This window comes from Bombus vancouverensis, unplaced genomic scaffold (genome assembly GCF_051014615.1).
Source record: "Bombus vancouverensis nearcticus unplaced genomic scaffold, iyBomVanc1_principal scaffold0062, whole genome shotgun sequence".
Classification (NCBI taxonomy): domain Eukaryota; kingdom Metazoa; phylum Arthropoda; class Insecta; order Hymenoptera; family Apidae; genus Bombus; species Bombus vancouverensis.
In genome coordinates this window covers 148,584-173,771 of record NW_027468953.1, presented here as the reverse complement: position 1 = coordinate 173,771, position 25,188 = coordinate 148,584, and the positions used below count along the sequence as shown (strand labels likewise).

The 25,188-nt window shown below is 37.7% G+C and overlaps 1 protein-coding gene across 10 annotated transcripts; it reads right to left on the bottom strand.

The window, feature by feature from the left end:
* Positions 1-187: 187 nt before the first annotated feature.
* Positions 188-25,188, bottom strand: LOC117165461 (uncharacterized). Of its 10 annotated transcripts, XR_013061550.1 has the most exons (7): positions 24,079-25,188; positions 22,658-22,950; positions 20,144-22,575; positions 16,747-16,950; positions 15,668-16,441; positions 5,381-14,722; positions 4,650-5,243 (listed from the first exon to the last, which is right to left on the bottom strand). XR_013061550.1 is itself a non-coding variant. In XM_076627409.1 (6 exons), exons 3-6 carry the CDS (start codon positions 15,721-15,723, stop codon positions 739-741), a joined length of 804 nt encoding a protein of 267 aa, XP_076483524.1. In that variant the 5' UTR covers positions 15,724-16,441; positions 16,747-16,950; positions 20,144-21,754; the 3' UTR covers positions 188-738. The 10 variants fall into 10 exon arrangements, 9 of the variants coding, with proteins under 9 accessions (XP_076483524.1, XP_076483523.1, XP_076483529.1 ...); XM_076627409.1 differs by lacking the exons at positions 4,650-5,243; positions 5,381-14,722; positions 22,658-22,950; positions 24,079-25,188 and adding exons at positions 188-1,275; positions 2,339-2,463; positions 3,317-3,402 and having other exon boundaries at positions 20,144-21,754; XM_076627408.1 differs by lacking the exons at positions 4,650-5,243; positions 5,381-14,722; positions 22,658-22,950; positions 24,079-25,188 and adding exons at positions 188-1,275; positions 2,339-2,463; positions 3,317-3,402 and having other exon boundaries at positions 15,668-15,835; positions 20,144-21,752.

The window sequence follows — 25,188 nt, the reverse complement described above, 5'->3', positions numbered from 1 at the left end:
TACTACTTTTCAACTCTCTATAGTTCGAGATTTGAGTTCCGCTAACTTTCTTTCTACTGCGCATGCGCAACAGGAAAACTTGAATTACACGTAATAGTCAAAAATTCGAAAATCTTATCCTTTCGTGGCAGCGAAAGTAACCTAGGACTAGAGGTTCCATAACATTAATAATAATAAGGCAATAATATTAATATTAATAATAATGTAATCAAGTACTACTAACAATATTAATAATAATAATAATAGTATGGTAATGGCAAGATACAGGCGGGTATAAATTAATCATTCCTTTCGTAATATCTACGACGTCTTCGGGATATTCTTTAGAAATTACTTTATTTCTGGTCAATATTAACGAGCAACTTTTCTCTCTGTTTCTTATCACGATTTTTTTCACTTCATCACAATTGTACCGTTAGAAATTATTCAAAACATTGTTAAAATGTCCATGAAATATATGCAATTGCCGTATTGAATAAGCGAGTAATGAAGTTGCTGTTTCACTGAATAAAAGTGAAATCTCCAATGCGTGTGCTCAAGTATATAAGTTAAAAAAAGATTGGTACATCAATGCCTATTATTCTTAATCAATATTCATCATTTAACAATTAGGACCGAATTTTTACAAACCAACTCTAAACCACGACCCAATTTACAAATAAAAAGATCGATGTGTAAATTAACTATCAATTATTAATCTCCAATCCTATGTGAAGATATAATGTTCGGACCAAATTTCTAAACTAACGTGGACAATTCATGCGGACTATTGGTGGTTGCTGCGCTACTTAGATCCAATGTGGCAGCCGGAAGACCAGGACTGACGCTGCCGGTTGCTTCGCGTGGCAAATGCTGCGATCTATTTAGCTTATTTCCAGGACTCGGTGGCGATCTATCTGCTGATGTATCCGGTGGCGTAACCACGTTTCTGTGTCCGCTCACGTTCTGATGATTGTGCGTCGCCGCGATCGGAGCTGGCGATGAGAGCAACAAGGGCGGTGGGGACATTGACACGTGTCGATGATGATGATGCTGATGATAGTGTTGGTACTGTGCAGCTCGGCCGTGCATTGCGTGGCTGGTATTTAGTTGGTTCGTCACGGGCCCGACTTTCGTTGGGCAGCCAGCATGGTGGATGGTTAACGGGCCACGTAGTTGTTGTTGCTGTTGTAGCTGGGGCTGGTTCTGGTGCTGTTGCAGCTGCTGCTGACGCTGCAGCTGTACCGCCGCTTCGCACTGTTCGCGCGCTAACGCCTTCACGGCATTCGTCTTCTCCTACGAAATAAGAATGATAGGTTAGGTTGTAGTCAGGGGCCATAACAAATTAAAAAAGTTATAATATAAGAATTTACATTTTAGTTGAAATGATTCTAGTTAGGAATAAGTATTAAAGATGATTCAAATCTTTTTCGTTACCGATAACCATGGTGAAAACTCTTTTGGATTACTTTCAGCCATTGTCAATCTTATTGTCAATACTACATGCTTGAAGTAGAAGGAGGGGTACAGAGAAAAAGACTTTTTCTCAGCAAATATAATCGTTACTCAATTATTTTGTTCAACAGTTTTACAAATCTCCCAAAAATAAACGAGAATACGAAAATACACTGAATATCGTGTGTATGGTTATTTATAAAATCCCCTTGAAATAGTTGCGATCGCGGATCACATAAACAAACGAACCTGTCATTCTACAGAGTATCTTTTTCGGTGAAATTATGCAAACGTAAATGTAACTTCGGTAGAACTCCTCGAGAACTTGTAAGCTTATATGACTCTGACCCAACCAGTCCATTCTAAAGTGTATAATTTATAAAAGGGGATTATATTAATACGCGGAGGATGTGGTAGGTGGTAAGTTTTGCATATGAATGTTTGTTGATACAACGAATGGTTAAATGGAGGTTTTCATGAATGTGATAAGGACTAGATCGAATGTTTTAACACTTATAACTAGAATGCGTATTTTTATACAAGTTTGTAGTTTTACGAACATAATCAAAGAAATAAAATTTTAATCGAGATTTGTTTTCTTATATACGTATATTTTAGCGCATTTTGTGCATTTTGCGCCATTTGCGTACTTTTCAATTTCGCACGAACGTATAAAGATCCGCAATATAATTATAACGCTTCTTAAAAATGTGAAAAATTCTGGTTTCCTAAAAGCTTGCAATTGATTTCAGAAAAATTTTTATGAACTCTACCAGATAAATTATGGTAACTCTGAAAAACAAAATTTCACGATAAAATGATTTCCGGGTAAAATACACATAAAAGATGATTTAGACGTGTTTGAACGTGTTCGTTTTCTTTTTTAATAGCGATATGTTCTTACCCTCTGCCACACAAAGACGTTATGGACCATTGCGTATCCACAAAACACGATGCCAAGGCCTATGAAAACCGACGCAACGATTGCCGGCGTCGAATGAAACTGGATGAATGTATACAATATCATACCTGAAAGCATTGTTAGAGGATCATTATAACACGTTTGCCATAACAAGCGGGACAAAGAATCAGCGCAAATACATATTCTCAATACATATAATTCTCGAAGCGTAAACTATATACATATGCTTTTCATTGAAATTTTCAATACTAGTCGCAAATTATTTTTCAATTAATTTATTATTTAAGTCTTTATATATCAATTCTCGACGAATAAATTACTTAAATTATAGAGAATCTATCTTCAGACAATAGAGAATTCAATATTTTTGGTCGTTAAGTAATTTACAAATTTCTAAAACGATTACGTTCGAAGTTTTGGACAGTATTTGAAGTTTCTAACATGACATTAAAAAAAAATAAATAAATTTTATGATATAATTAAAAAAACATTGTAGTCTATCATAATTTCTATTCCGTCAAATTTATTAAAACACAGTTTTCTTCTGAACAGAGTCAAAATGTCCGTCTTGAATCGAGTTCAACAGCTTAACGTTCGATCGAGCGAATGATAGCTGTGTAAACTAGCATGACACAACGTAAACTTTAGATTAGATCTCGATCCATCCACCAGCCGTATTCATGCATGACATGAATATTCTGTTTCAGCTCTTTATAAATTAATCTGTTAAAACTTCCCTAAAAGACGATCATTTTTATTTTTCTAAGAAAAATAATGACTATTCGGCGTTAAAATTAACTTTATTTCCATTGGATTTCTAAACTGATTTCATACACTCAGAGATAGTTCACAGTATCTTTTAGATTCATGCCTGAATTCAAGAAAAATTAAACGTATAACTTATGTACTAGTATCTTTCAAAAGGTTAAAGTTGACAGAATTGAAGGAATTGGTTCTTACCAGTTAGAAAGACGGGAATGCTAATGAAAAACCCTCCGACAGCACATATCCGGCTGATGGATGATTTTTGCAGGTACTTGTTACTCCTGAAACAGACAAAATTTGAAGTGAAAGTCAGTTTCACGATTCTATGATAATTGAGCGAAATATAAAGGAACCAGTTTTTTGTTTAACAGCCAAGAATCTTTCAAAAATTCTACTGTAATTGATACTTCAAATATATTTAGTCAGACAAAGGATAATCATAATCGCAACGTTAATCTTAACTTTAATTCAAGGATCAAACAGTATCATTATACATATAAAAGTAAACATAAAGTCTATCCACATTATTGTTATTATTATTATTATTATTATTATTATTATATGTTATTCTATAATTGATTTTTATTTCTTTATTATCAATATTATTCTATTTTCTATAATGATTCAATTATAGATCTTATTTTTTGTCAATCATATTTCACTGAAAAGATCACTTTGAAAATAATCTAATAGTAAAAAATGAAAAATAATCTTTTTCTACCTTGTCTTCATGTTTTACAAACTCTGTCCACCGCCGTAAACCTATTAAATGCATGAAACGACAAAGCAAAGCTGCTTCACATAATTCCCCGCTCACGCAGTGTCAATCAGCTCACGACCGCAAACGATACTGCTAATTTCCAGCGACCACGAACGATTTCACCGTAATTGCCGGTGTGAAATTTACCAATACGTGCTCGAATTGGTCAATAATGGATAGAGCGCTCTTGCACACACTAATCTACCAACAAATAATATTGACTCAATTGAACAACAGCGCCTAGATTAACGGACAAACCGCATGTTCCAAACAGATTTACAATCACGGCAGAAAATACATGCCGTTATAGATGTTTCCTGGTCAAGACTAATTTCCACGCGTTAAGAACATTGTAACCGGAATCTAGGAAGAACTAGCACTTCCTGGAATAATACTATTGTGTCCTCGATGAATGTCTCTCCGCAATGCCCTCGAGTGAGTTGTTTTTGTCTTTGGTCGTACGACGTCCGGGATGAGAATTCGGGGAACGGTTTTGCGCTGCTTTAATACTCGCACAACCATCTATCCATGGGACTGCATCTTTTTAGGAGGACCAGTGATTAATCTTTTCCCACTCATTTTCATCTCTAATTTCTCATGAGGCTAAGATTCCTGCATCTTTTATCATAATAATTTATTAATACTATTAATAAATTGAGACAATTTTACACGTCGTATTTTGCGTTATAAGATGACTTGTAATTTGTAAAATTTACCTGTAAAATTCCTTTGCTTGTTTTACCGAAGCAATAGTTGGCATTTCTATACGACAATAAGAATTTGTTAATACTAATAATTTGTAAGGTTATCATGTTATCATTCTTCTAATGGATAGTATATTATTGAAACTTTTTTAATATTGAAACGCGATATTTTTTTGGAGAAGAAGTGCATAGTAGTAAAGAGTTGAATTCTACGGACGTAAAAAGTGGACATAACATTTTCTGTACATGGAGTCGCCTGGCCTAAACATTTTATGATTTCCGGGCAAAATACAGACGAATCCAGCGCTGATTTTAAAGCAGCTTCATCCAAATAAGCCACAATAAGAAATTCCCACGAAACAGTTGCGTTCATCCCCTTTCGAGGTCGCCGACCTCTTTGAATGCGTTTCAAGAGCGTCGTACCAATGAAATTTCGAGTTCTAAACTAATTTCTCAGCCTTTTGCGTTAAATTTAACCTTCCGCGTTAGTGTATTTCGGACGAGTTCCTATTTTACGCTTTCGTCGACCTCACCAACGTAACATGCAACATCCGCAAGTAAAACTGTCTCTTAAATTTGATGTGACACCAATACACGACGAGAAGAATCACAATGCCATTTTTATTCCACTTCGTTAATTTTTCGTCGTAAGGTTTAGCTGTAAATAGGATTAAAAAAATTTAGATTAACGAGGAATTTAAAATTGATCTGTTAAATCAACAATTTCCATTAGTTGTCAATAGATTTTATAAGCTTCAGATTACTGAGAAATTATACACATTGCAAAATATTTACCATTGGTTACCCACGCTACACGTAAATTTGATCAATCTACCAATGCACTAACACTGCAATAAATTTCTATTGCAACATTCCACGCTCCTTTGCCGCACCTTAAACTCCTCGCTAGATTTATTCCACCTTAAAGTGTCACATAACTCCAACGACACCGATATCAAATCTTAAACTCCACCAAATTCCAGAGAAACTTGATTTCGTCGAAAGTAAGAGATTAAACTTAAAAAGTAATTTATTTCATCTTTAAACTATCCTAAACTTCTTAAATATAATTTATATATGTCGGAGATAAGAGGACACCGGTGCCTTCCCTCTGAAACCTCGGGAAAATCCATAAAAACATTGTAATTAAAATTTACAGTTGTAACTAAACGATTTGCCGTCATTCTAACCAATTGTATTTGTTTGAGACTTGTGACAATGAGCTTGGGCTCAAGGCGACAATTAGTCGTCGAACGTGGCCGCGGTCAACGGGACGAACTCTCCATCTAACAAAGGCATTGAGTAATCCTATAGCTCTCCTTAAAAGAAAGATTTGTAGCGGCACGTGGCAGTAAACATTCCAACGGTTTCTGTCCCGTAGCTTGCCACACGCAGATCCTATTCTCCGGGCAGGATGTTTACCAGATGTCGACGCGTCTCCACAGTACGTGATCGGCTAGCCCGAGGACCGTCATAAACACTAATATCTAGTTACCTAAAATCCTTCAACAGATACACAGTCTTTGTCCCAGTTACGGGAAGACAGGAGAGACCTATTTTTCCACGAACGACGTCTCCCACTAGCAACCCTCCCTCAAGGGCAGCTAGCATCCTTTTCTAACTACCGATATGGAGATTGGCCAATTAGCAGCAACATCAATTTCCCTTACTTTCCGAACGTAGGATGTCCCCGACGAATCCGATGATCTCGTGTCCTTAGACACATCCCGTCATAGTTTTCCTCTGGGGTATCACCGGGACGGAAAGTCATTCTCTCTTGCGGTCTCATCGACAAAAAAAAGAGATTAACGCCAGCGACTATTAACACAGAATCCGACTTAGATCTTTGCGAGTGCGTACGGCTACCGTCCCGTTGTCCGCGGGTTCGTTACTGAACCCGCGGGTTCTATGGTAATCGTATTTGCACTAGCCAATGTCTTCTCTATTGCATAACGACGACGTGTAATCCAAACGAAGATTCGCTTTACGCCCCTAACCCTAATTCTAATGTAAACCCGACATATATATATGTCGGAGATGAAAGAACACCAGAGCCTTTGGAATTTTGGATAATCCCGCAACATTGTAACCTAGAATCTACTATAGCTGTAATTGAACAATTGTAGTTATTCAACCCGTTTGTAATTGTTCGAGAGTCGTGATAATGAGTTTGGGCTCGAGGCGACAGTCAGTCGCCGAACGTAGCCGCGGTCACGGGATGAACGCTTTGTCTAACAAAGGTATGGAGTAATTCTATAGCTCTCCTTAAAAGAAATATTCGTGGCGACACGCGACAGTAAACATTCCAACGGTTTCTGTCCCGTGGCTCGCCACACGCAGACCCTATTCTTCGAGTAAGATGATTGCCAGATGTCGATGCGTCTCCGCAGTACATGTTCGGCTAGCCCGAGGGCCCGTTATAAATCTTAAGGTTTAGTTAACTAAAGTCCTTCAAACAGACAAACAGTCTCTGTCCCAACTACGGGAAGATAGGGGAGACATATTTTTCAACGAGCGGCGTCTCCCACTAGCAACTTTCCCTCGAGGGCGGCTAGCAACTTTCCCTCGAGGGCGGCTAGCATCTTTTTCTAACCACCGATATGGAGATTGACCAATTAGCAGCAACGCCAATTTCCCTTACTTTCTGAACGAAGGCTTTTCTCGACGAATCCGATGATCTCGTATCCTTAGACACACCCCATTATAGTTTTCCTCTGTGGCATCATCGGGACGGGAAAGCCATTCTCGCTCGCGATCTCATCGATAAAAGAGTAACGTTATTTCACGTTTTAACCAGACTTAGACTTTGTAAGTACGTTCTGTTGTCATCCCGTTGGCCGCGGATTCGTTATTGAGCCCGAGAGCATGGTCACTCGTGTCGCGAGTGCCGAACCGCCGTGATCAATTGTCGAGACTGTACTAATTCCATCATTGCAATAAACTACACCTGTGTGTACCGTATCAATGGCTAATCCTCGAGAAGATTCCTTTGACGCTCACAACCCCACTCCCAGTGCCAATCCGACATCAGAAGTGGGATCAGAACGGCTTCGAGCGCTGGAAGGGCAGGTCGCTGTCATGAACAACCTAATTCATACGCTAATGCAAAGGCCAAATACGGGAACCACCAAATTACCACATTTTAACCCAGAAGTCGCAGGCGCCGACCCAGCCGCGTGGTGCGCGGCTGTTAGTAGGGCCATGAAGAACAACCCCTTACGAGATGACGCGCTACACTCTGCCTTAAGTGACTCTCTACAGGGTTCTGCAGCACATTGGCTGGCACGAATGACGGGAGACGGAGAGGTTACTTGGTCTACCGTTAAGGAACGATTCCTTATACATTTCGGTGGCCGAGAGACGACGTCCTCATCGTTAATCAAGGTATCCAGGGAACCGCGGGGAGTGGGCGAATCCACGGGGGCGTTTGCCGGCCATGTCCGTTCCCTCCTGCAGACGCGGTGGCAACATTCTACGCTAGACGAAATACTTAACGCTGTCACTCTCTACATATTAATTCCACACGACCAACGTCTTAAACGATTGGCCCTCACGAGCGATATCAGAACGGAGGACCAATTTCTGAGCGAAATGCGACCCTTTTGTTACGAAGAAGAGTCGACATTTTCGCCGAGAGATGCACCGGCGGAACCCGAAGCTAAGCGACGCAAGTTATCGGGCCACCAGACGAGGTGTCATTACTGTGGTACTCTCGGACACAGAATAAAGGACTGCCGCAAGAGGATGCAGAACGAACAGCAGAGGGATGCACGACGCCAGGAAGAAAGCCGACCGGCCGCACCGTCCAAGGCGGTTTGCCACAGGTGTCATGCGGAAGGCCATATCGCACCTAACTGCCCGGCACGACGGGACGGTAGACCAGGCCCCAAGGATGAGCGTAAAGTCAACTCCTGCGTGGTGGAGTCCCCAGCCGGTAGTTTAAGTCATCTGGGTGAGTCGTTCCCATTTTACTTCGATTCCGGAGCCGAGCGCTCATTAATTAGAGAATCTGTCGCTCCGAAATTCTCCGGTAGGAGAACGACAGATATAGTAGTTATGCGAGGAATAGGAAACACCTGCGTTAAGAGTACATCCCAGATCTTATCTACGGTACGCATTAACTGTTTTACATTGGAGATAACCTTTCACGTTCTGGCCGATAGTCACTTGCATTATGATATCATGATTGGCCGCGAGATCTTAAGCCAGGGTTTTGATGTAACTATTACACGAAATAGCGTCGATATTTGTAAAACGAAGACTATTAATGCCTGTAGTAAAACCTCCGAAGACGAGATCAATATCAATGCGGTTGACACTGACGTGGTTGGTAACGATAAAAGTCGGTTAATTTCTGTTCTCGAGAAATTCAAAAATTCATTCATTACGGGCTTCCCACGTACTCGCGTAAGCACGGGCCAGTTAGAAATACGGTTAATCGATCCTAATGTCACCGTGCAAAGAAGTCCTTACCGACTTAGCGAAGAAGAGCGTAGGATAGTGCGTGAGAGAATAGACGAGTTAATTAGAGCAAAAATCGTGAGGCCGAGCAACTCACCGTTCGCGAGCCCTATCTTACTTGTAAAGAAGAAAGACGGCTCAGATAGACTGTGCGTAGATTTTCGGGCATTAAATAAAAATACGGTCGCGAACCAGTATTCCCTACCCCTCATCGCGGATCAAATTGCGAGATTGCAGAAGGCGAGATACTTCATTAGCCTGGACATGGCCAGCGGATTCCACCAAATTCCCATTCATCCTAATTCGACGGAATATACGGCGTTCGTTACACCCGACGGGCAATACGAGTACGTGACTATGCCGTTCGGATTGAAAAATGCACCATCCGTTTTCCAGAGGGCCATTCTCAACGCCTTAGACGACCTCGCGTATTCGTTCGTTGTTCTTTACTTGGACGACGTCCTAATTATTGCCGACTCAGTAGATCAAGCCCTAGAAAGGTTGAGCACCGCGCTAGATACCCTCGTGAAAGCCGGATTCTCCTTTAACTTTTCAAAATGCTCCTTTTTAAAGACATCGGTACTCTACTTGGGATATGTAATTCGTAACGGAGAAGTCCGTCCAAACCCGGGTAAAATACAAGCCTTGAGTTCTTTACCTGCACCGTCGACCGTCACACAACTTAGGCAATTCATAGGTTTGGCCTCTTATTTCCGAAACTTCATTCCCAAATTTTCACAAGTAATGAAACCCCTGTATGCACTTACCTCGAATAACAAGAATATACCTTGGACGGATAGGCACGAACAGATAAGACAAAAGGTAATTTCCGTCCTGACTGACGCGCCGGTGCTAATGATATTTGACCCCAATTACCCCATAGAACTACATACGAACGCTAGCTCGGAAGGATATGGAGCCATTTTAATGCACAGGGTCGAAGGTAAAAATCGAGTAGTGGAATATTACAGCAAAAGAACTAGCCCTGCGGAGTCTAGGTATCATTCCTACGAATTGGAAACGTTAGCAGTTGTAAACGCCGTCAAGCACTTCCGTCATTACTTACACGGACGAGAATTTCTCGTTGTCACCGATTGCAACTCCCTGAAAGCATCCAGTTATAAGGTACACTTGAACGACAGGGTTTACAGATGGTGGGCTTACCTGCAAACTTTTACCTTTGACATTATGTACCGGGAAGGTAAACGAATGGCCCACGTAGATTTCTTTTCACGAAATCCCGTAGACTTGGATCGCAGTACGTTCAGCAAAATTGTAGAGAAAGAAATTAACCTAACCGAAATCTTCGACGATTGGCTACTAGCGGAACAACGTCGCGACCCACAAATTTCTGAGATCGTCGATAAATTACAGAACGAAGAGCTCGCGGAAGACGTCGCGAATACGTATGAGTTACGGTCCGGCACCCTTCATCGTAAAATACAGAGAAAAGGTAGAACTCTCTGCCTGCCCATCGTTTCGAGAGGGTTTAGGTGGTCTGTTATTAACCACGTGCACCAGTCCATTATGCACTTAGGTTGGGATAAAACGCTTGAGAAACTGTGCGAGTATTACTAGTTCGAAGGAATGGCGAAGTATGTTCGCAAATTCGTAGAGAACTGTCATGCTTGTCGAGTTTCAAAGGCAAGTTCGGGTAGAGTACAAGCCGAATTACATCCCATACATAAGACCAGTATACCTTGGCATACGGTTCATATGGACATAACGGGCAAACTAAGCGGTAAAAACGATTCGAAGGAATACGTCATTGAGTTGGTCGACGTCTTTACTAAGTTCGTATACTTGCACTATACCCGTAAGATAGACTCCATTAACACCATTAAAGCGCTTAAGTCCGCTATATTTTTGTTCGGCACTCCCTGCCGGATAATAGCGGATCAGGGAAGATGTTTTACGGGCAAAGAATTTCGAGACTTTTGGCAAGATAAATACGTTAAAATCCATTTAATTGCGACCGGAGCTAGTAGGGCCAACGGACAGGTAGAGCGTATTATGAGTACGCTAAAAAACACAACAATAGAAACCACCGGGCGGTCCTGGCAAGACGCGATCGGGGAATTACAACTGGCCTTCAATTGTACCACCAACCGCGTGACTAAGTCAAGCCCGTTGGAACTACTAATCGGTAAAACAGCGAGACCCTACGGCTTATCCCTACCCGACAGTATCGAAGAAAGAGAAGTAAATATCTCCCATGTAAGACAGCAATCATGCAGAATACAGCTAATGGCTGCATTCACAACCAACACACCAACTGGCAGCTCTTCAGAGAAGTCTTTACACACTCAACCTCAGCCTTCACCCCACTAAAAACAAAGGAAGATATCGAAGCAGCCACGGAATACTTAAACACGAGCATAATAAACGCAATCCGCCTCTCCACACCGACAAAGCCATCTAACAGCAAACAAGAATATCCCCAATACATACTAAAAAAAATATCAGAAAAACGTAGACTAAGAAGAGTATGGCAGACCCATAGAACACCGGAGGACAAACGCAAACTTAACAACGCAACTAGAAAGCTATCCAGAACCTTAACGACTGTTTCCAAAAATACCTCGTCAGCTTATCCCCCACAGCCGACGCCAACTACTCACTATGGAAGGCCTCCAGGAAACTCACACGCCCCCCACAAATAATCCCACCTATCCGCCGTCCGCAAGGTGGATGGGCGCGAAGCCCTATAGAAAAAGCCGACCTGTTTGCTAAACACTTGTCAAAAGTATTCAAACCCCATTCCCCCAAAGCCGCCGCGGACGTTACTGAATACCTGCACACCCCCTTCCAAATGTCCCCTCCTATCGAACCCTTCTCCTCTGCAGAGACTATAGAAACAATCAGTCGCCTAAACCCCAAGAAAGCAGCAGGACACGACCTAATAAGCAATAAAGCAATCAAGGAACTTCCCACAAAAGGGATAGCACTCATCACATCGATTTTTAATGCTATCCTTCGCCTGGAACACTATCCTAAGGCCTGGAAAATCTCATTGATTACCCTCATCCCTAAACCCGGTAAACCGATATACGAAACCTGCTCCTATCGCCCAATCAGTCTTTTACCTACCCTGTCCAAACTATTCGAGAAGATGCTCACGAACCGACTCCTTCCAATCCTAGAGAACTTGAAAACACTCCCAGATCACCAATTCGGCTTCCGAAAACATCATTCTACAGTAGAGCAAATCCACCGCTTAACTCATACGATCAGCCAAACACTCGAAAAGAAAAAATATTGCTCAGCGGTTTTCCTAGACATCCAACAGGCATTCGACAAAGTATGGCATGAAGGGCTACTATACAAGCTTAAAAAGATCCTACCTCACCCCTACTACTCCATCCTAAAATCTTACCTAACCAATAGACAATTCATGGTTAAATGCCTAGACGCCACTTCCGCAACATTCCCAATAGAAGCCGGCATACCCCAAGGTAGTGTCCTCGGACCCCTACTGTACTCCATCTACACTGCCGACCTACCTATATCAAACGATATAACAATAGCGACATTTGCAGACGACACAGCGCTATTAGCTACCCACGCAGACCCGGTAATAGCCTCATCCACTCTCCAGCGAAGTCTCGACTCCATGGAAAAGTGGTTTCACAAATGGAGTTTCAAAGTCAACGAAAAGAAATCCTCACATGTAACCTTCACGCTCCGAAAACAAACCTGCCCCCAGGTCACCATCAACAATGCAACAGTTCCTAGCAGGGACACAGTCCGATACCTGGGCATGACCCTGGACAGGAGACTAACGTGGAAGACACACATCTCAGATAAAACGAAGCAACTAAAGGACAAACTAAAAAAACTCTATTGGCTCACGGGCCGACGCTCCAAACTAAACATACAGAATAAAATTACCCTCTACAAGACCGTAATAAAACCTGTCTGGACCTACGGAATCCAACTATGGGGAACAGCAAGTAACTCCAACATCGAAATACTACAACGATTCCAATCGAAAACGCTAAGAGCCTTAATAGACGCACCTTGGTATGTTACCAACGAAACCATCCATCGCGACCTCAAGATACCTACAGTCAAAGAGGAAATAGCAAAATATAGCGACAGATATAGCAAAAGAGTCAACAAACACCGAAACCCCCTAATCACTGGACTACTCGATACGACGGACCAGATTCGCAGGCTGAAGAGGCACTACCCGCTAGACCTAAACGTTAGATTCATTTAATTATCCAAATTAAGCATATGCACTTACTTATAATACTTATAAATTATACCTATCTATAATAAGTATTAACTTATTGTAAATAAACAGCCATGTCACTGCGCCACGCCAGAAAAATTACTGAAAATTCTCAACGCGAGAATTGTTTGTAATTTCAACAAATAAATAAAAAAAAAAACGTGCATTAACGTTTTCAAATCCATTTTTTATTTTCAAAGAACATCGTATTTGTACTCGGTATTGCCAGTAAGTATCATGAAGAGACGAAACTAAGTATTGTTTAAAATAGTATATAGACATCTAGATATAACATTCAATGATTTTTCCCTCACTTATTGTAAATTATTGATATTGTAAAATTATAATTGTAAAATTATATAGTAAATGATATTGTAAAATTATATAGTAAATGATATTGTAAAATTAAATAGTAAATTCACACGATGTTCAAATAATTCGAAATAACGATAGACCAAAAGCTGTTTAAACGAGACACAAGAATTAATCGTGCATTTTATTAAAAAGTTAAGTACGGATAAAAGAAAGAAAATTTTCGAACTTTTTTCGAAAGAACATACATTTATTATATATTGTATTCTTTCAAACACAATAATACCTTCCATAAAGGAGCACAGCTCAGATGAGACTTTTTATAGTTAAACTTTTAACGTACTCATAGACACGAAATTTTTTTTTTTAAATAGAACTGTTACATTTTACGACACGTATAACATCGAACATTTACCAACATAGCGATGCCAGCGTACATATATGTAATATCGTGATATAGTATATTTACAAAGAATGGACAATAGAGATGTTAATCGGACAGAAAAAGACGATTGTTGTTCAACCTGAACTATTCACACCAAATGTACAGAAAACAGCGCAACTAAATAACTAGATGGCGACTCGACTTTTACCAAAACGCAATCAACACTCTCTCGGCAACGCCACTCGCAAACTCTGTCTCCGCTCAACTCGCACTCGGCTCCTCGACTCACACTCTGTTTCTCGACTCACACTCTGGCCGTTGTCGCATTCTATTGCCTTTTTCCTAGGCCCACCGCACACGTGTTTTGCAGACGCTCGTAGCCAGGGTCACGTAGGTCTTTTCCACGAAACTATGCACTTGAAAAAACCGATGACACATTGATGGGCCCGACGGCGCCTCGGCTCTCGCGACATTGTTCATAGTTCGCCCGATATTTCTTAGGCCTTTCGTCCACGATACTACATATATATATACTGGTGTACTGGTCATCTTTTTTCCACACGTTTTTAGCTTTTTAGCTGTTTGTGTATGGGCGCCTAATCAGCCAATCAGAAATAGCCGGTATTCTATGAATCCTTCTCTTCAATGCTCGAAGAGCTGGATATTTATCCAAAGCTGATGCCCCAAACATATACTCGAAATTTTCAAGGGCCGCTGCAAACACGAAGTCCGCCCATGTCGTCTGAAAAAAGGTTTGTATACATTTATTTTGTACCTCCTCTATTAAACAATTTTTTTAATTTACCTTGAAAAATGTGAAAAATCGAACTCTTAACTAAAGATCACTAGCTTTTTAGGAAGAATTTGGATTTTTATTTTATTGTCAGAATTTAATGGATAATTTTAGAAACTTCAACCTTTGGAGGTATTTGTTAATTAAAAATGACAAAACTGGTATTATGTAAAAAAGAGTAATGTGTATCCTGAATCAATGTCGAATGGAAATTAGACAGTTCTATAAAAATAATCCTTCTCACGATTCCACAACTTCATAGCTTAATTAAATACAATTCTTCGGCGATATAATTACAAATACATTTACAGGAATTGTGTAATATGATAAATATCTCGTTAAAGAAATTGAAATCGTAAATTCCGCGGATAACCAGCGTTTATCATATAGAGACAGGGATTTGCAAAGAATAAAAGTTGTAGAACGTTGAAAGGCGTTGAGAGAAACGTGATGTTATCCCGTTATTCGTTAACGCAACGCAGTTAAAAAAAATCCCGTAGGAAGATTACGATAATAGATAACCTGAGTCGAGTGTTTGTCGGGGGATCTAAAAGATTCTTTCGAGTTGAGCGTCTGAGATTGCAGAGAAGAAAATTTGGAAGCCATCGAATTCGTGATGTCGATAGAAATCTTCAGTTGGAATCGTTGTATCATAACGTAGTCTGCTTATTGTCGATAAGACTTTACTAAACTAAAAGTGACTACTAAAAGTTTCTATCCTCTAAATTCTATCTACGATTCTATAATCTAAAAACTGACTTTTGCAAACAAACTGTAACATTCGCTTAACGGAAAGACATACGTATATTGTTTGTACTCGTCTTTTCACAATGAATTCTTGAACGTCTGTCTCTGTGGTGAGACAAATGCAAAGTCATCTCATCAGTTACTCACCTTGCTTCAAATCTCCAAGAGTATCGACGAGCACGTCGCATATCATCGCATCCCATTCGTTCCTTCCCATTAAATCGTACTTCTTCGCCAAGTATCGCGCCACAGCGTTACTCTGCGCTACCGGTTTCCCGTCTATCTCCAGCACAGGCAGCATTTTATAAGGCATTGCTAAGAACAAACATGGCTCATATGAACACTGTGTAGAGGGAAACGATCGATAGGAAATCACAACACAGCTTCCGAGGCCGTTGCGTTCTTGTGAATAGATGAATCGAAATCATTTCGGTTTTAATCAACATGGCCTAGTAAAGAAATACAGAAATGTCTTCTTTCTCCTTTTTTTCTTTTCTTACGATTACGATGGACAGGGTATCGCGTGTTTTTGACTGTTGGGAAGAACAGAAGTTTTTAAAATCAAGGATAAAAGATAATACCAGACACGGAAAAAATATTAGAAAATGTACACGGTTCTTGTAATGAAAATTGAAATGCAAGGAATATAAATCGAATGTCTCTTGCGAACGTAATTTTGTGTTTTACACCGACAGGATTGATTTACAGACTTACGTTGATTTTTGGTTTCTCTATCTGCAAGCGACATATAAGATTATATCGAAGACTATGCTGCGTAAAACTTTTATTATACTATTTACGATAGAAATGTCGCAACGGAAGATCGAATTTTATATCTGCTTTGTTCTTTCGACTTTTTAGCTATGTTCTTGTTCATTTCCGAACTGATTTCAATTTTTTATCCTTTTTTTCCGACAAGTCCTAAAAAGTTTTTAAATTAACGAGAAACGTAGAAGTATTTTTGTATTCCTATTTTAAGTCACCTATTTATGGTTTTCTCAAAATATTCGAAATGCTTCGATTCATTGAAAACAATAAAGATTGCAACACAAAAATTCGAGAATCGTAAGTGAATTAAGTTGGTATTCGATAAACACGATATTACGGAAGCAAAACTTAATGAAAAGTTCGACTTTATTCCGTATGAAATTTTACTTTAAGTAAGTTTAGCCTGCACGTGAAACGAAAGTTTTATATACAGAAAAGTTTGAGTAAATGGTAGATACCTGAGAGTTGAACAATGATAGTAAAAATCGATTCTTCACGCTTACAATCCTTTTATTCAGGCCAGAGTTCTTCGGGGATCCTCTCGTCGGTATACTCGATGCCAGTATATGCAAATATGTACCGTATATGTTCGGCACGACCACCGGCATTGAAGTAGATTAGTTTGTAGGTAGGTTCGTCGCTCATTTTCCTTGCTCTGTCAACTTATCGAGAAAAATGATACAATTAACTCGTGTAATTAACAGACTGTGTGCGTGTTTGTGTGTATAGAGAACAATTTATTTATAGATGGAATAATTCGTATAATACGCAAAATAAATCATTTAGAAGGCTGGAGTATGTGTTTTTGAAACAATTAATTATGTCGAAAAATATTTCAAACGAGATATAATTATGAAAAAAATAATAATTAAATGTATGTAAATGTATGTAATAATAGTTAAATGTATGTAAATGTAATAATTGAATGTAATTAGTTGTGAAAAAAATAATAATAAAAAATAAATAAATGTAAAAAAAGAATTAAATGTAATCAGTTTCTTTTTACGCACGCGATATTATTGGCGATATATGAAGGTCAACTTTATTTTTTTAAATAGATATATTTATACGTATATTTATAGATATAAATACATATATTATATAGATATAATAGTATATATAATATATATAATAATATATATGTCGAGTCTGAATCTCCGAGTCCGAGCTCGAGGCGCCCTCCCGGGGAGGGCTCGCGGGAGGTAGCGGTTCTGCGTTGAAGTTCTTCATCGTCCGGTCGCGCGTGGGGTACCTTTATTGTCGATAGTGACACTAGTGACGAGGGCCTCAGGCTTGATAACGAATCCGCGGCCAACGGGAGGACTATCATATAAAAAGCAACAGGATACACGAAATAATATAATTCTGACTAGGACAACATAAACGCAAGAAGTGTTGATATTGAAAAAAATATTTAATTTTGTATATAAATATTTTCATATTTAAAAAAGTTTCCGGAAGCAGGAAGATTTACAAACAAATAATATCATAAACCGAATGTTTCATGATCCTTTTCTAATTAGAGTGTGTGACAGCATGTGAGAACGTTTCTTAAAAATATGACTTATTGCAATTACTTAATCGCAATTATAAACGATTAAGACCTTCTCACAACGAGGCAATCTATCCAAAGTATAAAACTCGTTATACTTGATGAGAAAACAAATCTCTACTTAGGTTTCATTTCGTTTCATCGCGTTCATAAAAAGTGAATTTGTATGAACACATCGTGCAATTTAGTAATTAGGACCGTTGATCTCGCTGCAACATAGATGGATAGAAAAAAGCCATTTAAAATGATACAACGTCGGGAAGACAATTATGAAAATTATAAATGGAACACAAGATAAAATTGTTTAAGATTAATTCTTCTTTTTTTTTTTTTTTAATCGCGAGTGTTTGCAAACGAAGTTTCAATCTGTTTACAATGATAGCAATGAGAGGAGGATGTCTATGAAAGTTATAAATGCGATATTGAATAACATTTCTGCGAGTGGGTTTGTTTTTCGTTACAAATGTTTTTTAAACGAATCTGCAATCTGTTGGAAACAACGGAACAGTAACGGGACGACTGATAGGGAAATAAAAAAGATCGCGTTTTATTTGAACAGACAAATCTTTGAAATCTATTCGAAAGTCTATTTGAAATGGTACGAGCTCGAAAAGAACGGTGAATACTATAGAAGAAGGATTAATTAAAATTCTTATTAATCTGTACGCTTTGTATATTAAATACCTTGATCGATGCCAAGATAACAAATTATTATACAAAACAGTGAAGTATCCACGTCTGACATTAATATTGAGTATTACCATTACTGTAATTTAATTTTTAACCGATCCTGAAAATTCCTTAGAACGTAAAAAGTATAAAATGTTACTGTGCATTTCAAGATTAAATGCACTGTAATTTAGAAACAGTTATGAAGCGGAAACAAATAATTTATTCAGAATAAGAATTCTACGTAATCATGTTAAAAAAAAATAACGTACTTATAACGCGTTTAAACTCCAAATATGTAAAGACAATAAGGGAAAAAAATTAAACGAAGAATCGTATTTTTTGTAAATTCACACAAGATTTTATCCAAAAAAAAATTGGCCTGTACCGATATTTTTATTTGTCGTTACAAGTTACGAGGGTATTAAAAAATTGGCCACGAATGGACCAGAGATAAGAATTTATCAGACTTGCTCTCGTAAATTTCAAGACGTTGCATCGGATATTCTTGAAAATCTTTGGACAATGGCCTCGATATTTCGCAGCTTCTATCCTCGAAGCGGAAGAACTCGGCGTTAAAAGCGACAGAACTGGAGAAACCCGGTGACCGCGAACCTTTCACGCTCTCGACAGATTTCTCATCCCTCGTAATCCTCCCGGTGTCACCCAATTTCCACCCTCGTATTGCGATTTGTTGCTTCCAACGAGGCGACACCTTGTCTTGTGATTTCCTTTTTCGTCGCGTGAAACACGACCGAACACTTGTTCAAACACACAGTTCATATTTATCTAACTCGACAAAACGCCGTGTCATTGAAACAATCGCATTCTTTGGCTTTTATGTAAATTCCAATAAATTATGATAATGTTCGTGGAGACATTATTGCTACCTATTTTATCTGTCGTGATTCAAATTGATTTGTGGCTACGTATGTATATATATATATATTTGTATTTTCTTTTGTTCTTTCTTTTTAATTTATGTGATCTGAGAATTACATTTCTAAGAGTTCGGTGAAATTCGATGCTTTATTTTTATCAGTAGAATCTTCCTTGTCATTGTCAGAGCGCAGACGTTTACGCGTTTACGGAAAGTTTAAGGATACAAAAATACAGAAAAATGTAGAAAATATGCAAGAATATGTAAAATATCGAAAGTACAGTACTTCTAATAATACTTAGTAGCATGCTTACAAACAAATTTCTTTTGTATTTCTTGAAATTGCGTAAAGATTCGCGGTAATTATCGGATTTTTGTCCTCTTTTACCTGCTTTTTTTATTCGCAACTTATACGAGATATGAATTAATATTCAACGACGTGCGCTCTGTGCCACGAAATGAATTATCTCGCGTTAAGACTGCGGCAATTCTTACGTTTGATATTTCATTTAACGAACAGCCGCGCGTTCCTGAGTTTAAAAACCGCCACTCTGAACTTACGCTGAGAATAATATCAGGAAAAGCGAACGAGAGATGATTAGAAAGAAAATGCGAGGAGCAGTGAGGGGGATATTACTAGACTGCGCTTTTTTGTGCAAGTATAGCAGGATGTTTGGGAGTGTAAAATTTTAACGAATGCGTATAATATGAAAAAATATATGAAATATCCAAGGTATAGTTTTATTAAACTTACTTTTTATAATGCTTCGTAGGTAAAACAATTTTCTATCCAGATTCCACTTTCTCAATTATATTTTCAAAAATGCTCGATAAGGAGTACAATTTTCTACCCAGGTTGTACATTTCTAATTATATCTTCCAAAATTCTTGATAGGTGAAACAATATTCCACCGACGATTTACTTTTTTAATTGTATCCCCAAAAATATGGACCTGCTTAACGTTTAGATATTATTATTTTTTTCGTTGTTACTTGATACGGCTAGCAATTAAATAGTGAGAATAAGAAGAATTGGAAGTGCCATTTTCGAAAAAGAATTTTGGTTTTAAATTGGAAATTAAATTTGGTTTGGACATATATGACACAATTTGTATGGACAATGAAGAGTACGAATCTACGAATTTCGAGGTAAAAGTATTGATATATGTATCGATATTTCTGGTCATTACAATATCTCTAATCAATACAAAGTTCTAACTGAATGTTAGAATGTTAAACGTTAAAACGTTTAAAACGTTAAAATGTGTATCGAATCGTTGTAATTCCAAAGATGTCAATTGATGTAATGTAATAATAAAGTATAAAGTATAATAAAGTATAAAGTATAATTTCGTCTGTGGTATAATCTTTCTATTCCATTTTGTTACGTCGCACCACGAGCAATATGGCAACCAGATGTCACCGGATACTCGCAGCGTATCCTCCATAGTTTCAAGTACCTTCCATAAATCTCATAGATTTCCTAGAAAAGATCCTTCAAACCAAACAAACGTCTGTTTCTGAAGAATTTCTAAAGACTATTGTCTACCCCGACTGGACAAGGGAAAGTTAGTTTTTCTCACGTATGCTGCAACTTTCCTCCCACTAACCACTTTCTCTCGAGGGCGGTTAAGACCCTTCGTTAATCAATTAACAACGAAGCCACTTCCTTCACTCTCCTAACTAAAATCGTCACCAACAAATCCGATGGTCCCGTGCGCTAGACACACCCATCCTTAGCTTTCCTCCGAGACAGCATCGTCTCCCAAGACAGTTCTGATTTCACATCCTTCGAACGGTCAATATCCTTCCACCGGGTAGGACACACCCACAGATCAGTCACTCATTCATCTCGTACATATTCTCAACGCGAGAATTGATTGTAATTTCAACAAATAAATAAAAAAAAAAAAATCTCGTACATACGCACCAGCGTAACTGCCTTATAAGTTGTTGGAATAAACGGTGAAATATAACTTACTATACTGTGTCATATTCATTTAACCACCTCTTATCTTAACCGAAACAGGGGAACGACTACTTCGCGGCGCCGATTCACCGAATCATAGCGAGAATTTACGCCTCTCGCTACTGCGACTGCGTCTCTCCGCGAACGGTCGTAACACATTGATCGACAGAAGTACTAAACTCTAATAACATAAATTTATATATTTTCTATTTCCCAGCCACCAGTTTTATAGATTTTTCTATCTTCTGTACTACTTTTATCCCTTTTATTTTTTCTTACATGAGATTATTGTAAATTTAATATCATTTGTTCGCAATATTTGTTATTTATCTTTCCTTGAATTTGAAATTTCGCGCTTCAATGTTGTGTGTTGTTCGACGTTTTATCGAACGATGTTTATCGAACTAGTTTATGAATACATACATAATCATTAAAGAATCTATAAACCTTACTAGTTTGTTTTTACTAAGTTTTGTTACAGAAAACATGTTCTCATAAATTTTCAACTTTAATTTATGGAAATTTATTAACCTTAAACTATAAAATCATTCAATGAGTCTTTCCGGATGTTTTTATGTAGTCATAATTTCACATATCAGCACAGTTCCACCAATAGGATAAGAGTTACGTGGAAGTAACAGGGGGGAAGAAGAACATATAGATATCTAAAGGTTATTTTTGTCTCATTCAAGTTTCTGTTAACCAGCTTGGAAATTTCCTGTGCTTGTTTCGACTTTGAAGTCTTAAAAAAAAAATTGTAAGTAAATAGTATATATATAGTATATATATCCCGAGTCAAAGTTTCTCTTTATAAATAATAAACCGTTTAAAAACTATATTTTGTATGTTTTTTCCTTATTCATAATTAAATAATAAATATGAAATACTTCTACAGAAAGCCGACATCCTTCAATTAACCGAACAGCAGATGATTTAAAAATTAGTAGTTGAAAGAAATAAATGTTATTACATGTTCATAATTGATCGATAAATTAGTAGTTGAAAGAAATAAATGTTATTACATGTTCATAATTGATCGATAAATTTAAGTATACAATTAGATAAATATAGTATACTTTATTAAGATCTAGATAAAAGACTTTTTTCTCGTTTCTCTTCTCTTACTTAATCACTAAGAGTTATATAACGTTTATTCGATAATTCTGCTTCTCCTGACCTTTCCACAAATGGTTGTTTATATCTCGACATTCTTGATACTTTTAATCAAATTTTAATAACAGTACTTTACTCGTCAGAAGTAAATAAAAAAGCTCTAAGTAGAAGCAAGGATTTACTTACCTTTCCTTTCTCGAATCTCAGTTAGCAATGTTGTTCCTCTTGAAAGATTTTCCAAGTTTCCAAGACAATTTCCACGCTGGTAACATTGTATATATTTCAAGTATTGTGAACCACAGGAACTTGTTGAGGCAATATTGAAGAAAGCAAAGAGAATGAAGAAATTGTAGGAACTATGAGAGACTACTCCTTTCACAACTTATTTTCTCTTCGTTTGGGGGGAAAAACACAAATGAACGTAACGGCTGGTTTCATATACGTTTCAGATATCTGCTACTATCGCATGGAGGAGAATCCTGAAAAGAAGGAAGCGAGGAAGAATCAACTTTTGAACGAAACAATACCATTTTACTTGACTAAATTCGACCAGATTATTGGCAAAAATAAAGGATATATCATTCCTTCTACCATAAGATTTTTTATCCAAATTTAATGTTAAAATTTTTAGTCTGTGCAAACTGGGCCATGTTGTCCATAAAAAATTATTGAAACTTTGTTGCGACAAGACAGCTTTAATTGTTGAGAGCAGAGTGTATCTTTAAAATTCACTCCTGTTAGTTTATGTACAAATGAATTTGCCAAGATTTTCAGCTTTTAGATAATTATTCATGTATCTTCCTCATCAAGTTTGATAGAAATTATTACTATCGTAATCAAAGCAAAGATTAAGATATGTAAAATCATTTCTCTGGATATGACACTCTTGTTTAATGAGTGATAAATGATACCATTCGAAATATCATATTTATATAATATATAATGATACTTATAAGTGTAATCACTTAAGTACAGATATCTGAATTTTTCTCACTGTCACTAACATAGATACGTATTATCGTTCCTTAGATTACTTGACCAGTTTATTTCTTTCATCACTGTGTTATTATATAACAATAATAAATAGTCACATTAAATTAATTTAGTATGATTATGTTGTTTAATAATACGTGTTTCATTGCAAAATATTTAGCGATTGAAGGGCTCATAGGAAACATGAAAATGAAAGAATACTAGAATCTACAGTTTACGATTTCAATTTCTTTAACGAGATATTTATCATATTACACAATTCCTGTAAATGTATTTGTAATTATATCGCCGAAGAATTGTACTTAATTAAGCTATGAAGTTGTGGAATCGTGAGAAGGATTATTTTTATAGAACTGTCTAATTTCCATTCGACATTGATTCAGGATACACATTACTCTTTTTTACATAATACCAGTTTTGTCATTTTTAATTAACAAATACCTCCAAAGGTTGAAGTTTCTAAAATTATCCATTAAATTCTGACAATAAAATAAAAATCCAAATTCTTCCTAAAAAGCTAGTGATCTTTAGTTAAGAGTTCGATTTTTCACATTTTTCAAGGTAAATTAAAAAAATTGTTTAATAGAGGAGGTACAAAATAAATGTATACAAACCTTTTTTCAGACGACATGGGCGGACTTCGTGTTTGCAGCGGCCCTTGAAAATTTCGAGTATATGTTTGGGGCATCAGCTTTGGATAAATATCCAGCTCTTCGAGCATTGAAGAGAAGGATTCATAGAATACCGGCTATTTCTGATTGGCTGATTAGGCGCCCATACACAAACAGCTAAAAAGCTAAAAACGTGTGGAAAAAAGATGACCAGTACACCAGTATATATATATGTACGCTGGCATCGCTATGTTGGTAAATGTTCGATGTTATACGTGTCGTAAAATGTAACAGTTCTATTTAAAAAAAAAAATTTCGTTTCTATGAGTACGTTAAAAGTTTAACTATAAAAAGTCTCATCTGAGCTGTGTTCCTTTATGTGAAGGTATTAATGTGTGTAATATTGTGAATTACGACTTTTCCTCTCCGATATTCGTGAATTGAATCACGGTCAACTCAGCTTGAACTAAAATCCTAACTAAAATCGTCACCAACAAATCCGATGGTCCCGTGCGCTAGACACACCCATCCTTAGCTTTCCTCCGAGACAGCATCGTCACCCAAGACAGTTCTGATTTTACATCCTTCGAACGGTCAATATCCTTCCACCGGGTAGGACACACCCACAGATCAGTCACTTATTCATCTCGTACATACGCACCAGCGTAACTGCCTTCGTTATAAGTTGTTGGAATAAACGGTGAAATATAACTTACTATACTGTGTCATATTCATTTAACCACCTCTTATCTTAACCGAAACAGGGGAACGACTACTTCGCGGCGCCGATTCACCGAATCATAGCGAGAATTTACGCCTCTCGCTACTGCGACTGCGTCTCTCCGCGAACGGTCGTAACACATTGATCGACAGAAGTACTAAACTCTAATAACATAAATTTATATATTTTCTATTTCCCAGCCACCAGTTTTATAGATTTTTCTATCTTCTGTACTACTTTTATCCCTTTTATTTTTTCTTACATGAGATTATTGTAAATTTAATATCATTTGTTCGCAATATTTGTTATTTATCTTTCCTTGAATTTGAAATTTCGCGCTTCAATGTTGTGTGTTGTTCGACGTTTTATCGAACGATGTTTATCGAACTAGT